At 34.5% G+C, this 15486-nt stretch overlaps 1 protein-coding gene across 2 annotated transcripts in view; it reads left to right on the top strand.

The window, feature by feature from the left end:
• The window catches only part of DPH6 (diphthamine biosynthesis 6), a 170028-nt gene that overhangs the window by 13057 nt on the left and 141485 nt on the right, over positions 1 to 15486 (top strand). For both annotated transcript variants that reach the window (XM_046653955.1, XM_046653956.1), the window contains exon 3: positions 2224 to 2417. In XM_046653955.1, coding sequence (XP_046509911.1) covers positions 2224 to 2417 — 194 coding nt within the window. The remainder of the gene's footprint in view (positions 1 to 2223; positions 2418 to 15486) is intronic.

Genomic DNA, 15486 nt, shown 5'->3' with positions numbered 1-15486 from the left:
TGGAGACATTTATTTAGAACATTGTTAGTTAGAAAAAATTCAGTAGTAAATGGAATTGGAATATTATGTAGTAAAAGCTGGAAAAAAGTGAGCTGAAACTATAGTATTTGTAGCGAAAGAAAATAGATGGCTGTGGGTTGATAGATGGAGAGGGTTTAGCTAATCTTGATTTAAAGTCAGCAGGATGTTGGTGATTATTGAATGATTCACTGATTGACTTTTTTCCCCCTAAACATATTGTAAAAGGAACCTGAAAGAGGAATGACCGGTAGAGATGACTCCAGTACAGAGTGAAGTTGGTTAGAGTGAGTTCAGGGCATGGGGTTTTCAGTGGGTAGTCTGGAAAGGAATTTATCCTCATCAATGGGGATAATGTGAACTTGTCATAAAATTCACAAAACCGTCTCTTTAAATTTGTAGTAGGAACTTTTGTGGCATGTTAATTGAGGTGCTTCAGGCAACAGTGGAGCCTTTTGGTTTTATTTGATCTCATACTATTGTAGCTGTGTAGCTTCCATTAATAAAAGTTGCATTGTGGTTAGGACTAAATGGAGCCTTAAAGGAAAATTGTCTTCTAGGTTTTTGAAGTCAGTAAAATGTTTTAATTATTATACTAACATCAGGAAGTTTCCTGCTAAAAAGCTCAAAGTTCTTTTAAATACATTAATTTGATTGTATCAATATCTGTTAAAACTAATACATTTAAAGATTCAGTCGAAGTTTGAGATGAGGGTAATCTGAAAGGTTTTTTGTTAACTTTGGCTATATCTGTGCTTCCTGCTGGAACCAGGAGTAGATTTATAATAATAATGTGAGTTCCTGGAAGCCAATCTGATCTGTGGGTTCAGAAACCTGATGAGCCAAAAGGTAATGGCATATGGTGATGGCTTTGATTATTGAAGGGGCCCTTACGATATCATTTTTCGTGTCTTTTGATAGGAAACTTCCACATTCATTGGAAAGCCTGGACCTGCTTGACATATATGCATGCATACATACATACATACATATATGTTAAATTGTCTTGTAACCTTTGTTTTTTTAACTTAATAACATATTGTGAACATCTTCCATGTCATTAAGCATTATTCTACCATAGCATTTCCTAGATATCTTCTTTGGAATACAAATACCCCATGAAATATAGGTGTTCTGTGGATAGATAAATTTGAGAGAGAGTTTAACTCTCTCTCCTTATTAGAGCACCTTAAAGCACATCAGCCTAGGAAGAATTGCAGCAAAGACACCTATTTAACATAGTTTATACTCACTTTTTATAGACTTATTTGACCATGAAATCCTTTTTTCACCCAATGCCTATTAATATCTCATGGGATTGCTATTCTGCAGAACATACTTTAGAAAATGCTCTTCAAAATTATGTTAATGGCTGCATAATATTTCATTATATGAATATACTATAATTTTAAATCTATTCTAAATAGTGCTGTGATGAATATCTTTGCAAATAGTTTTATATATATTCATGATTCTTTTTTCTAAAAAGTAAAATTATGAGATCAAAAAGTCTATTCCAATATATTTGTAAGTTCATTTGTATCACCAAAAAGTCTGATGTGATTCATCTGTTTTGATATCTTACTCATATTTTTTTTTGATATTTGTGGAATCTTGTGACAACCGGTGACTGTGTTTCTGATTAGCTGAAGTTATGTTTCTGTACACATCTGTAACTGACCTAACAATATTAAATTTATATATCTTTGTGTGTTTTGTTCAAGTACTGAATATAAAATATATCAAGAACATCTAAATATTTTTCTTACAACTATTTGTCACTTATTGCTAAGCAGATATTTAATTAGGAAAGATTTTCTTCAACTCTAGATGGCTTCATGAATAACCTTGAATGATTTGAAAAAACATTTATGTAATAAAATCTTTAATTGAATAAACTAATCAAAATTTATTGGATACATTACTCTTCTCTTTAAATGTTCATTGTATATAGTTTTAAAAGTTTATATATAATTTTATTTGTAATTAGCGTAGAGGTGACTAGAGCTGATGTGAACTGCATGCAACTATGGAGAAATATGCAACTCATGTTTCATTTCACTTCATTAATGCAGAAAGTTATAGTGTAGTAAGCTTTTAAGTTATGTGTTGACTATTCTCCAAGCAGTATAATCTAGATGTACTTTCAATTTCACTTTTTTCTTCATTCTGTTTTACCTATTATTTCCACTTTAATTCTTGCAGTGGGGTCAGATGAACTGGATAGCTACATGTATCAGACAGTGGGTCATCATGCCATTGATTTGTACGCAGAAGCGATGGCTCTTCCCCTCTATCGCCGCACCATAAGAGGAAGGAGCGTGGATACAAGTCAAGTATATACCAAATGTGAAGGTGACGAGGTTGAAGATCTCTATGAGCTTTTGAAACTTGTTAAGGTACGCAGTGACCAATTACATTTACTAAATTTAGTGTGTAATTTAGTAAATTACATTTACTGAATTTTTTAGTAATAAATAATTTACAACTGCCCAACTAGTCTTTGAAAGGATATTTTGTCCTTTTGGATAGGAAAGAAAACTCTTACTATACCTTTGTATTAAATGGTATTTAAGAATATAACTTTTGGTATAATTTGGCACCCTGGATTGTGAAATAATATTTAATTGTTTTCTTTTCCTTAGGATTTTGGAGCTGATGAGCTTTTCTATCATTTTTTTTAGCAAATACTTTTTGAATGCCTACTATGTGCTTGGTATACAGTTCTAGGCTCTGGGGATAGGACAATGAACAAATTAGTCTTATTCTGTTGGAACTTACTTTCCAGGTAAAGGAAGCAGACAATAAACAAACAAATAAATAATATGCTTGGTGGTGAAGAATGCTATGAAGAAGAATGAAGCAGAGTTAGGCTGATAATGAGTGATGACAGGGGGTGGTCAAGGAAGACCTTTCTGATACGGTGAAATTTAAATAGACCTAAAGAAAGTGAGAAACTGAGCCTTGCTTAAATTTAGTAGAAGAGGTATGAATTAAATACTTAAGTCTCTGCATATAAGAGTTTGGCAGCCATGTGCTCTCGTTAATTTCTCTAGACAGAAAATTTAGGAGAGAAAGTGTGGGTCTCATATATCTAGTAGGTACTATACTCAATAAATGTTAATTAATGGAGATTATTTTATAGTAAGCAATTATCTTTTCTTTCTCATTGATAGCCAACTATTTGAAGAGAATTCAGTATTCTCCTTAAGTATGAATTTTATCCAGTCAGTTACAGTCAGTTCATATAAGGCATATCTAATGAAATAGAGAATTTAAGCCAGTATTTCTTGGAAGGAAGATTTCTGGCCGTTCTTTTACCAAGGGAAATTACATTTCATTTTCTTGTTCTTCAGAGAAGTTCAGCTTTTCAGGAGTTATGTCATGAACGCGTTTCATGAAAATTTGCTAGTCCCAAATAGCTATACTGCATTGCTATACTTTAAATTTGATGCTGATCAAAGCTTAATATCAGTTAAGAATTTTGATTAACAAATATATGAAGCACTTAGATCCTTTTAAAGTTTGCTTCATTAAAATATTTATTATTTTGTATGTCAGAACATTTTCATTTTTGTTTACCCTTTAAAAGGAAGCTGATAGGGGAAGCACTTAAAATAGTTGCATAATTTACTGTTTGGTTTGGATAGCATAAGAAGTAGATACTTTTCAAAGGAAATCACAAGTTTCTGGTTGAAGATCTCAATGAGATCTGGTTTCTTCCCTCTGGGAAGACACATACTAATAACAACTATTTTGATTATCAAACAAGGGAGAAGGCATAAAAGAGTTCCATTTTTAATGGTCATCTTTCCGTACAACTAAGGCAGCTGGGATCTTGATCGTGTTGACTTTGAGGTGTGAAATACTGAATGAAAATTCTGCATGTTCAAAATTTATTTTTCTGGATGCAGAGAAACTGGGTATTAAGTTTTTAGCATAAACCAATATGACAAAATGGTGGGACTCACACTAGAAGTAATTGGATTGCTTAAAAATCACTGATAACTGATAACTTGGGAGAATATGTGATAATAACAGCCTTCCAAGAAAGGGAAAGATAATAAATTACTAATCGATTCAATTAAAAATGGGCAGATTAGTAGTAATTAAGAAGAAATTTCCCTTTCGATCCATGCTGTCTGTGGAGAAATGGATGCTTTGCCATTATCTTTATAGTAACCGTCAGTTATGACATAAATTAATGCTAATGTTAAATCTTGACAACTTCTGCTTTGGAAGTTCGTACATGATAATTATAACTATAGTTGAAAGAGATGTTATCAAGTTGTCTGGGGCTAAATAGTTCCTTCTTTTCCTGTGGAGAAATATTAATTTTACTATAGGATATTTTAAGGACATAAATATCGGAAATGTATTGCTTTTATGGAAGAGATTGTATAACCAGGCTTTTATAGTTAAATCCACTTATGAAACACTGGTATAAAGATTCTGATAGAGGTCCTACATATTCTAATGAATAATTGAGTAATTGTGGAAAAAGACGAATCTAGAAGACCTATCATTCTTCAAGTTAGTCTTTACTTGTTCTAAGAAAAAGATGGAACTGTATTTTTTAATCCTTTGAATATTAATGGAGCATTGAAAGCATTTAGATACATTTTCATTTTCAACATTTATTTATAACATGTTGCAGTTTTGTGACTTTCACACGTAAGTCAGTCTTCTGTTTTTGTAGTTCTTCCCCTGTCCCCAAGTATTAGAGCTAATTTTTGAGTAGGAAATATTCCTTTTTGCGGAGTGTTTAATTAACTAATTGCTGAAAAAAAGCAGGAAAGACTTAGAAGAATTTACAGAGTTAAAAGTTTCCTATTTTGTAGAAGTCATGAAAACTAAGAGAAATGTAATAAACCTTTATATCTCATAGATTACTAGGTGATTTTGACATATGTATGTAGTCTCAAGCTGTTTGCAAAATGCCTAGTTTTCACATAGATAGTCTTTCTTTTATTCTTTAGAATTTCTTTAATGTTGTAATGTCACTTCAGTTCTCATCTGGGTTAGTTTGGTCTATAAATGACCTGTATTATTTCCTGAAAACATAGTAATTTTCAAATTCCACATGTGTTTTCTTTTTAAGTCACATAAGCAATGTCATAGTTACTGAAAGATACATATAAACACCATATCTCTATAGAGAATATATTTAAGGATCAACATATTCTTTCTTTCACCAATGGTTTGGAGCTACTTCTTACTGGATCTGATACCCTCCTCTTTCTTGGGTTTATTCCCTCATTTCAGTGGAGTCCGTCTTTAATAAACTTCATTTGGGAAGGTAATTTCAAATCCTTATATTTTGAAAATGTTCCCATTCTGCCCTCACATTTGATTGATACAGTGGTTAAATTTAAAATTTTAGATTGAAAGTCATTTTTCCTCAAATCATTGAAGGCATTGCTCCGTGGTCCTGTAGCATTTTGCTAATGAGCATTTTGATGCTGATGTGATTTTTGTTCCTTTTTAGCTGACTTGTTTTTCCTCTCTGTTAACTTTTATTATATGTCTTTATGCTTGGTGTACTGAAATGTCACAACAATGTATTGGATATTGAAAGCCGCTTTCCCTACATTCCTTCTGCAACTTCTTATTGAGTAGCAGCTTATCCCTGTCCTCTTTCCACTAATATGGTTCGGGAATGGCCTTAAACTAGATGAAAGCCAGTCATAACATGGCATTCTCTTGGCTATCGTGATTGGATCAGGGAGGTTTTTGTTAACCTACGTTGTACAAATGAAGCCTAGGATGATGGATGGTTAGCAGAAGATAAACTTTTTCTCCTGTACAGAGGGATGTGTGGATGTGAGACCTAGAACTGCTATGGCCTTTTTTGTTTGAGGGAAGAAAACCTCATGTCAGATCTGACACACACAAAATGGCAGAGCGAGTAGATTTGCAGTGTGAGGATGGCTGTGTGCAATCCTCTTCCATTAGTGCTTGATAATTTGTTCTGTCCCCTTTTTCTGATACTCTCGTTGATCAGATGTTAGACCTCCTAGATTGAGTCTTCGTGTCTCTTGTCTTTTCTCACGTTTTCCATCTCTGTGTCTTTTTGTTGTGCATTCTGTGAGATTTCCTTTTTAAATGCACTACTTTCTTGCTGAAACTTTTTTTTATTTTTGCAATCATATTTTCAGTAGCCAAGAACTTACCTGTTTATTGTTACTTTTTGTAATAAGCTGTTTCTCCTTCCATAGATGTAACATCCCTACATCCCTCTTAAAATACAGATTAGAGATTTTAAACATTATTGTTCATTTCCTGACATTAATGTTTTCTTTGCAGTGTTTCTGTCAAGTTTTCTTCTCTTTCATGTTGTAGACTTTTCTCAGTGTCTTGCTTGCTTATTCATATCTACGAATAAAGCAAGAGGAAAGCTGATTGAATGCTTTTGACTTTAGAGTTTTTCTAGTCTCACATCTCACACTTGTTATATTTGGAGTTCAGGATAATATGGCCTAGTTTGATGCCTTTCTTGGCTTTCTTCTCTTCTATGCAAACAGTAGGTCATGGCTTCCTCTTTGATTTATCAGTCATCGTTCCTTCTGCTTTCTGACTCAAGAAATTAATTGAAAATTTTTTTCCATTGGTGTCTCCTCACTGTTCTCTTTGTTTGTTGAAAGTTATATCTTTGTTTTCATTTTAATGGAATCTCTTGATCCAGAAATCGGTGTTAATTTCATTCCAATGGCATTCAATCTTCTTCCCTAAGTTGAATATTGAATTTCAGTTTTCCTCTTCTAATCTCTGATACTTTTCTTCTCTCATATTATTCTTCTCGTTAAGCATTTTATCTTGATGTTGATGACATTAAATTCCTCAATGGACACTTGTGTTGTAATTTGAATACAACAATAGATGAATAATTGTCTTTTTTCTACTTTAAATAGAATATTTACTATTAATAGACTTGTAAATAACTGCTTTTTTTAAACTAGATTTTAATTTAATATTTTTAGAAAACATCAATTGCTACTTTACTCTTTGTCTTGGTTAGAATCCTTTTGATTACAAGGAGCAGAACATCATATTCAAGCTGGTTTAATTAAAAAGAGAATTTGTTCACAACAATCTAAAGATAAGTTTAGCTTCAAGTAGACTAGATATAGGACACAAATTATATAACCAAAGTCATTTTTTCCCCCTATTTGTGTCTCTTGCCTCTTCTTTCCGTTGATTTTATTCTTAGTCTAGACCCTTGTAGTTAAAAGATATCTCCTAAATTACATTCTTCCTGGCTGAAATCTAGTAGGATAAACTCGTCTTCTTAAATAGCTCAAAGGAAAATTCAGTTATGTTTCATTGCCACTCAGTGGCCTGACTTTTATCATCCATGAACCAGTCATTGTTGAGAGAAGCTGATTTCATTTGATTGGGCAGGCCTAGATCATGCACCATTCCTGGAGTGAAAGATGGAGTCATGATTACTGGAACCATGTTTACTGTGGTTCTGTGGGAGGAACAGAACCCACTGTGGGAAGGGTGCATGTTCAGATACAAAGCAGCTTGTTGCTGGTGGGAGGGTGAACTGTGGCAGGGAGGCAAACAGCAACAAGTTTTCTGAAAATAAATAGATGCCAACTGCTTACAGACTTGGGAACCATCCTTGATGGTTCTTTCAATATCTCCCTCTCTCTTCTCTCCTTCCCTCTCTCTTTCCGTTTCTCCCTCATTCCCTCCTTCCCCTCTTCCCTCCTTCTCTTCCTTCCTTCTTATCTTCTTTCAAGAATAGCTGACCACTGGGGCCACAACAGTAAGCTTAGACTCTAGGACCTGTATATTCAGTTGCTTGTGATTTCTCTACCTTGATATCTTATACGTGTGATAAACTCAAGAAGTTCAAAACGTGTTCATTATCTTTCTGCACAACTTGCTCCATTTCCTGTATTTCCCTCTTAGTTAAAAACATCATTTACCCCACCCACCAGCTAAGTCTAACCTGGGCCTCACTACTAGACTTCCACTTTTTCCTTAGTCCCCTCCCACCCCAATCACCACCATTAGATCTCTAGCCTCTGTTGATATTACTTCTGTGACATCTGAAACCTGACCCTTTGACTTCATTTCCACTGTTACCGGTTTTCCGTCTGTATTGTGCAAGAGTCTCCTAATTAGTCAGCTTGCCTTCAGTATAGCTCTGTGCTCCATCCAGCCCTTCTACTACATTGTCATCAGCTGATCTATGTAAATACTTAAATAACCCACTATTAAGATAAAGTCCGGGGCTGGCCCGGTGGCGCAGCGATTATGTTCGCATGTTCTGCTTCTCGGCGGCCACGGGTTCACCGGTTCAGATCCCACGTGTGGACATGGCACCGCTTGGCAAAAGCCATGCTATGGTAGGCATCCCATGTATAAAGTAGAGGAAGATGGGCATGGATGTTAGCTCAGGGCCAGTCTTCCTTAGCAAAAAGAGGAGGATTGGCAGTAGTTAGCACACGGCTAATCTTCCTCAAAAAAAAAAAAAAAAGATAAAATCCAAACACATTAGCCTGATACAAAAGACTCTAAGAAGAGCCCTTGCAATCCCACCTGTCTGACCTTGCCATTCCCACACAAGTTTCTGAGTTCAAGTTATAACGTACTAATTAGGTTTCTAGGAGATTGCTTTTCATATCTGAGTCTCTGCCTGTCCCTTTCTATATCCTTATGTCTTTGTTCTGAAGAACCCCTTCTCATTTCATAGCCTTCTATGAAATTGGTTCTAATTTACCTCCTTCCTGTCTCTTCCTTGGCAGCTTGTCTCTACCTCTGCTGTGCTTCTCAGGAAATTACTAGGATTGTTTATGTGGCTCTCTCTTGCTAGATCGTGAGACCTCAAAGACGTTCTCAGTGCTCTTCATGTTTGTATCTCTAGTGTCCAGCAGTGTTCCTGGCATATGGATGGCTTTTAAAGGATTGTTGAACAAATTAGTCCAAAAGTTAACAAATTATTTTTTGTATAATAATTTAGCTAATGCATGGCAGCCACAACATTGTTACAAAATATGAAGTAAAACCATTGGTAAATTTGTTTTATTTTTGTTTATCCACTTAGAAGCTTAAATGGAATGAGTATCATAGTGAAACTTTTCAAAATAAGGTGCCCTATCAGATTTGGGAATATAACCACTAAGTGTACCAAGAATAATTTCCAGCTGCAAAATATTTTATAAAACTGCTGAGCAGACACTTTTTCAAATTATTTTTGGTGTCTGCATGTTAGAAAACCTGCTTATTATGGTGGAAAATTACTTTGTGCATCTCTTTTCACTTTGGATCTTGGGGAAAAAACCCTAGACTGAGGCAAATCCGAAGTATTTGGAGTGGGAGGAACATGTAAGATGGCCTTAAGATTTTCAGGGAGGACCCAGACATAGTGCTAATTAAACAGGCACATAGCCCTGTGCAGATTGCTCCTGGCTCTTCAGCATTGCACAGCTTGCCTCAAGCCCTGTCAGTTCCCAAGATTTTGGACATTAAACCTGGCCCTCTGGCACAAGAAATGCTTTGCTAGTGTTGATTCTGGACTCCAAATAGGAAGAGCTGGAATTAGCACAGACTAGTGTCATTTTGACTGCAGGTGTGGCTTTACTGAGGCTGCACCATCTCTGGCCCTTTCAGATGATAGATAAAATGAAGCATTCAAGAGAAAATGCATGATGGAAGATGTCTTTATAAATAAAATGTTGAATCGTACTTGTCAGTTATTACAGTTTGGAAACTTACCACAGGTCTAGTCTTCATCTATAGATTCCCCCTAAAGACGGGATTCTCTCATTCTAGCAAACTATCATCCTGTCTCCTCAGCTTCCACCTTTCTCCACTTGGTGTCAGTGATTGTGTGTGTATGTTACACATGCACATATATACTCTTTCTTTTTCTCTTTTGCCTAATTCAGTGCCTCTCCATAAATTCACCAATTGGCTTACTTTTATGTCCTTGTATTCCTTTCTTTTATGAACTATGGATTTCTATCTTATCATCTACTCTGTATATTTTGAAGTGGAATTCTGGAGATGAGTTCAAATTGAAAACTGAGATGCTAAGCTGGCTGTAAGGTTCTGAGGACCTGAATTGGGGGAGTAGCAGTAGGAAAAGTTAAGAACGGACATTGAAGAGGTAGATTGATAGGGCTTGATGGTGATGCTTAAATAAAAAGTGACAGAAAGTCTATGTAAGGTATCTTGTAAACTGACAGTTCCATGGCTAATTTATTGACCTTTTACTAGGCATTGTTGATAATCAGAGAGAATTAGCATAGCTGTATATTACAAATATAGTGAGCCTAGATTTTATAGCACCTTATCTTTGTCGTCTCTTTAATCTGGTATAAGTTGGTATAGAACATGCATCATATCAGTCTGGGTCCATTTAATCATGTTATTCTTTATGGTCCTTTTAATTGAACATTTAACATTTTATTCATAGAATTATATGTTGTACACATCACCTAAAATATATTAACCTTATTTCTTGTCTCTAAATAAAAGCACCTAATGGGGATTCACAGAAGGAAGCAAAATGTATGACATTAGTGTGTTTAACATAAATAATAATGCATGCAGGTGGGATTCAAATTATTGTAGTAATTACATTGAAAAGTTATTTACTGATATTCAAGCAAAATATGTCTTTTTCAGCTTTATTGAGATATAATTGACATACAACAGTAAGTTTAAGGAGTACAACATTTTTACTTAATTCATTTATGTATTACAAAATGACTAACTAAGCATTAGTTAACACCTCCATCCTGTCACTTCATTACCATTTCTTTTTCTGTGGTTAGAACATTAAAGATCTGCTCTCTTAGCAACTTTCAAGTATATAATACAATATTATTATCTATAATCACCATGTTGTACATTAGATTCCCAGAATTTGTTAATCTTATAATTGGAAGCTTATACCCTTTGACCAATATCTCCCGATTTCCCCCACCCCAGCCCCTGGTGACCACCACTCTACTCTCTGTTTCTCCGAGTTTGGCTTTTTTAGATTCCACATGTAAGTGAGATCATAGAGTCTTTCTTTGTCTGACTTATTTCATTTAGCATAATGCCCTCAAAGTTCATCCAAGTTGTTGCAAATGGTAGGATTTCCTTCTTTCTCAAGGCTGAATAATAGCCTATTATAATATTCCATTATCTGTATAATACATATTTTATATATTTTATACATATAAAATATGTATAATATTGCATTATATATAATACATATTATATATAAAATAAATATGTTTTACCTATGTTCTACCTAAACTAGACTATTGTTAGAACTCATTCTTCCCCATATAGTCCATGTCTTTCCTGTATAAGGCTATATTTTAGTCAGAAATAACCTTTCCTCTCCAATTCCTTCTTTTACATAGTATCTTGTTTTTGATATCTTTCTTGATGTGCCCCTACTGAATGTAATATCTCCCTCTCTGGAACCTTCGTATAACATTGTATCTCTCTTATAGTACTTAATCTATCTTCATATACAGAGCTACTAGTTTTCTTTTTTTTTTTTTTTAATATCGTGGTTTTTTGTTTAAAGATTATTAAGTATCTCGAGGGGCGGGGATAGTATTTCATTCTCTTTTTATTTCTTATAGTACTTCATGCAACTTTTGGATGATATAGACATTGTGTTTGACTATACTCCTCTGGAATTCACTTATTCCATCTGTAAAATGTGGATATATATTCCTTGTTGTCTTATTTATCTGTTTGGAGGATAAATGAGAAAATATATGAGAACCTCTTTAGGTTTCTAGAAAGAAAGATTAGTTATTTTTTTTCTTAGCCTACCATCTTCATGTCAGTCTTAAGTCTTGTTTTTCCTTTATTTCTTAGCTTCCAGAATAATCCAGTAAAGCTAAATAAAGGCAGTTCTTTTCACTGAATACAAAGTTCCATTAGTATATTAATATTAAGTAGTAGCTGCAAGTTGGCATTGAGATGGGTGTAATTCCTCTTGACTTTATTAGTACATTAATGCAGAGAAGAAAAAAGAATAATAATCTTTCAAATTGTAAAAGAGATTTTAATGGGGGCAAATTTATATTATATATTGGATTGAATTTATCCTTCTGCATTTGTTGCCTGTAATTTTTGGCTCTCTCTCATCTTTTTCAGACTCTTTCAGTCAGATAATTCAGACTTCCAAGAGACATGTGGAACTAATGTTTTGTATCTAGTTTCCTACATGACTAAACTGAGGCATGGGTTGTTTCAAAAGAAGATAAAGAGGTGAACCCAAAGATGACAAAGGTTCTTATTAAAAGATGCTTTCTTTCCATTAAAAATTATTTTGGCAAGTTCCTTTGGGATTTAACTCTATGTTTATCTTTAAAATCAAAGCAGTGTGTTTTCTATTAACTCATTTGTAAAAAGCCTCAAGCAAGGACTTCGTTGAAGTTACGTGAACTGAGTTTAGAGAATTTAGACTTTTGAAATAGTATGTGAAGAATTAAGAGATTTGAAACATGGCTCATTTTGAATGTTCAGAGGTGGTGGAATGGGGCTATTATGTGCATTCCTGCATCTAAGAGCAATTACCTCTCAAAGCCAGCAGAATTGTACCACACTTATTCTTAGAATCTACAGTACTGGGCCATGTGGTCATTTTGTGTACTTGCACACAGTGGGTGCTCAATGAGCAGTTGTTAAATTAAACTCAGCGAACAAAGTTAAGCCTGTCTAACCTTGACAAAATTCATCTAATGTTGATCCTTGTAGATTTCTATAAAAATTAGAAGAGGTGGAAACTGTGTCTATTTATTCCTCTTCCCTGTGCAGAATTCTTTGCTGCCTACTAAATGATTAGTTCTAGAGACATTGAAATGGCTGATGATCTATTTTAAGACCAGTTCCCTTGTGGATTCTTTTCTATGTGGTGATTTTGCAGACAGGTGAGAAAGGGAGGGAGAATCATCATTTGATAAATAATCCATAGTCTTCCCTTTTTAGCCTTTCACAATTAGCTCCTTTAATAATTTTTATTGGTCTCGTAGTCATTTTTGTGACTTCCTGAACCCTCACCCAAGTTCTGCTCATTCTGAGTGATCATAGGACTTGGAATTGATCACAGAAATCTAATAAGAATCAGGCTAGTGGACTTCAATGCAGGATAATGTGATACTTTAAGACAGGCTTTCTTTTTTTCGTTTTCCTCCCCAAAGCCCCAGTACCTAGTTGTATATTCTAGTTTAAGTCCTTCCAGTTCTTCCAGGAGCTACCACCACAGCATGGCTACTAATAGACGAGTGGCATGGTTCCATGCCCAAGAACTGAACCTGGGCCACAGAAGTGGAGTGCCCTGAACTTTAACCACTAGGCCATCAGGGCTGGCTTAGGATTTCTTAATCTAGAAGGGAGAGGAGTTTTTTAACACAAATTTTGTGCAAATTTTTTGTATGTAAATTTTTCTGGGGAGAAGTCCAAATTTTTATCATAGTCTCACAGTGGTTTGTTTTTTTCAAAAATTTAAGAACTACTGTTTTAACCATCAATTTCAGAAAGCTTTATAGTCTAGGAGTATTCCTGAGTACTCAAGTCAGGAATCAGTTGTCCTCTGAGCCTATAACACCTACTGTGCTGTGTGCTGTGAGGTCAGAGGGGCTTTCTGGGGCTTCCAAAGGGTGAAGAGGAGAGTAGCATGGCAGTAGCACCTGAGAGCAGATGAGGATACCATGCATCTCTCAAGAAAAATATTAAGATCTCAAAGATAATAGAGTGCAAAGTGGCATCTTAAAACTTCAGGTAAGAAGTGATGGGGACCAGAGAAAAGGCAGCAGGCTTGGACCTTATATGTGTTCTGGCTTGTTCTTAATGGGCATTTGGATTTTATATTGAATGAGAGTAGGATAGGGATGCAAAAGGCTTTGTTCCTCGAATGTAGCTTTCTTTTTTTGAATTTCTATTGCATTTATTTACTCTTTGGGGTAGTTATTACATTATGCCTTGTTTTACATAATTATTTGCATATATAATATATCTTCCTTGTTATTTATAACTTCTTGAAGGCAAGGACTTTGTGTTTTTCAACTTTGGATACTCTGTAGCACTCATCATGGTGCTTTTCCGTAAGAGATGCTCACAATTTTTTGGTATGTATTTGCTTTAGGGATGCTTTTGAGGATTTTCACCGTACCACACATTCAATTTTATGACTATCCAAGGGTGAAATTTCTCTCAGGACTTAGTCTTTATAATAGTTTGCCTTATTGTGACTATTGGACAGTTTTTTTTGTATGAACACTGTAAATCATGCAACTTATTTTAGTTTCCTCTTTATATTGATTGTTAGAAAACCCAGAGACGTGATTTTTTTTCAATTATTTTTGTCTTCTTGTAATTTTAACTGCTGTTGTTTATGTAGCATTACCTGCCATGCACTGTTATAAGCTCTATACATTATATTCTGATTTATCCTTACATCAGCCCTGATTTATTATCCCTATTTTGCAGATAAGTAAACTGAGATACAGAGAAGTTAAGTAACTTGTCCAAGGTTATACAACTAGAAAGTGGTAGAACATGTATTCTTAATTACTGCATTCTCCTGCCTCCCAGCATTACATTTGTGTTAATTCATGTAGATGTTACCATATATAGTGCATGTATAAATGAATAAGGCATATGTGAATTAACAGTGAGACAGAGCACAGGCTTGTGATTTGATAACGGGAGGTGGGGTTATTAAGTCAAGGATCAAAGTGATCTATCTGTGTTTGATCTCATCTCATTTTAAAGTTCTCAGATAATTTTAGATCATTGCTACTTAAAGTGTGGTCTGGGGGCTGGTGCTAGTCTATGAAGTGTTTGTTATTGGTCCAAGGTCAGCTCTTTATAGACATTGGAAATAAGCATTTAGAAACTTTTATAGTCATTTGAGAGTAATTTTATATATGTTGAATCTAATAATAAAAAGTTGGCTGTATTTTATCTTTTTTATTTTTTTTTTGTAATTCATTTTACTTGTATTTTACAGAAGTTTCGGTCTTCAAAGATTTGGAAATTTAAAAAAGTGATCTTTAACACAGTTTGAGATACACTATTCTAGGTAACAGCTTTGCAAGTTTTTAAGCTATTGTTTGTTAAAAAAGGAAAGACATGATCTGCAGCTTGAAATTACATTCTGATCTAAACCTGTTTCTGAAGATGAATAGGAATTAGTATATTTGGCTTACTTTGTCAGTTTCTTGGTTCTATGAGAATAGGCCCTAAATTGAATTGACTCTGGAGGAAGCGGGCATTTTTCATTTTTCTTTCTAATACTTAGTACTTTTCTCAAGAATGACACATTTTAATTAAGTTTTTGATCCAAGATAGTAGCATGAGAAACTTGTCCATCATCCATAGTTACAGTCTTCTTCCTTGACTTGTCAAAATAGCTAATAAGGCAATTCAAATTTTTTGTGTTTTCAAATTGTTTACTGGAATAACAGAAAAGTAAAAAAGACGACAACAACAACA

Source organism: Equus quagga, chromosome 2, assembly GCF_021613505.1.
Source record: "Equus quagga isolate Etosha38 chromosome 2, UCLA_HA_Equagga_1.0, whole genome shotgun sequence".
Classification (NCBI taxonomy): domain Eukaryota; kingdom Metazoa; phylum Chordata; class Mammalia; order Perissodactyla; family Equidae; genus Equus; species Equus quagga.
Note: the sequence above shows the minus strand (reverse complement) of the source record. Positions and strands in the feature narration are given on the sequence as shown.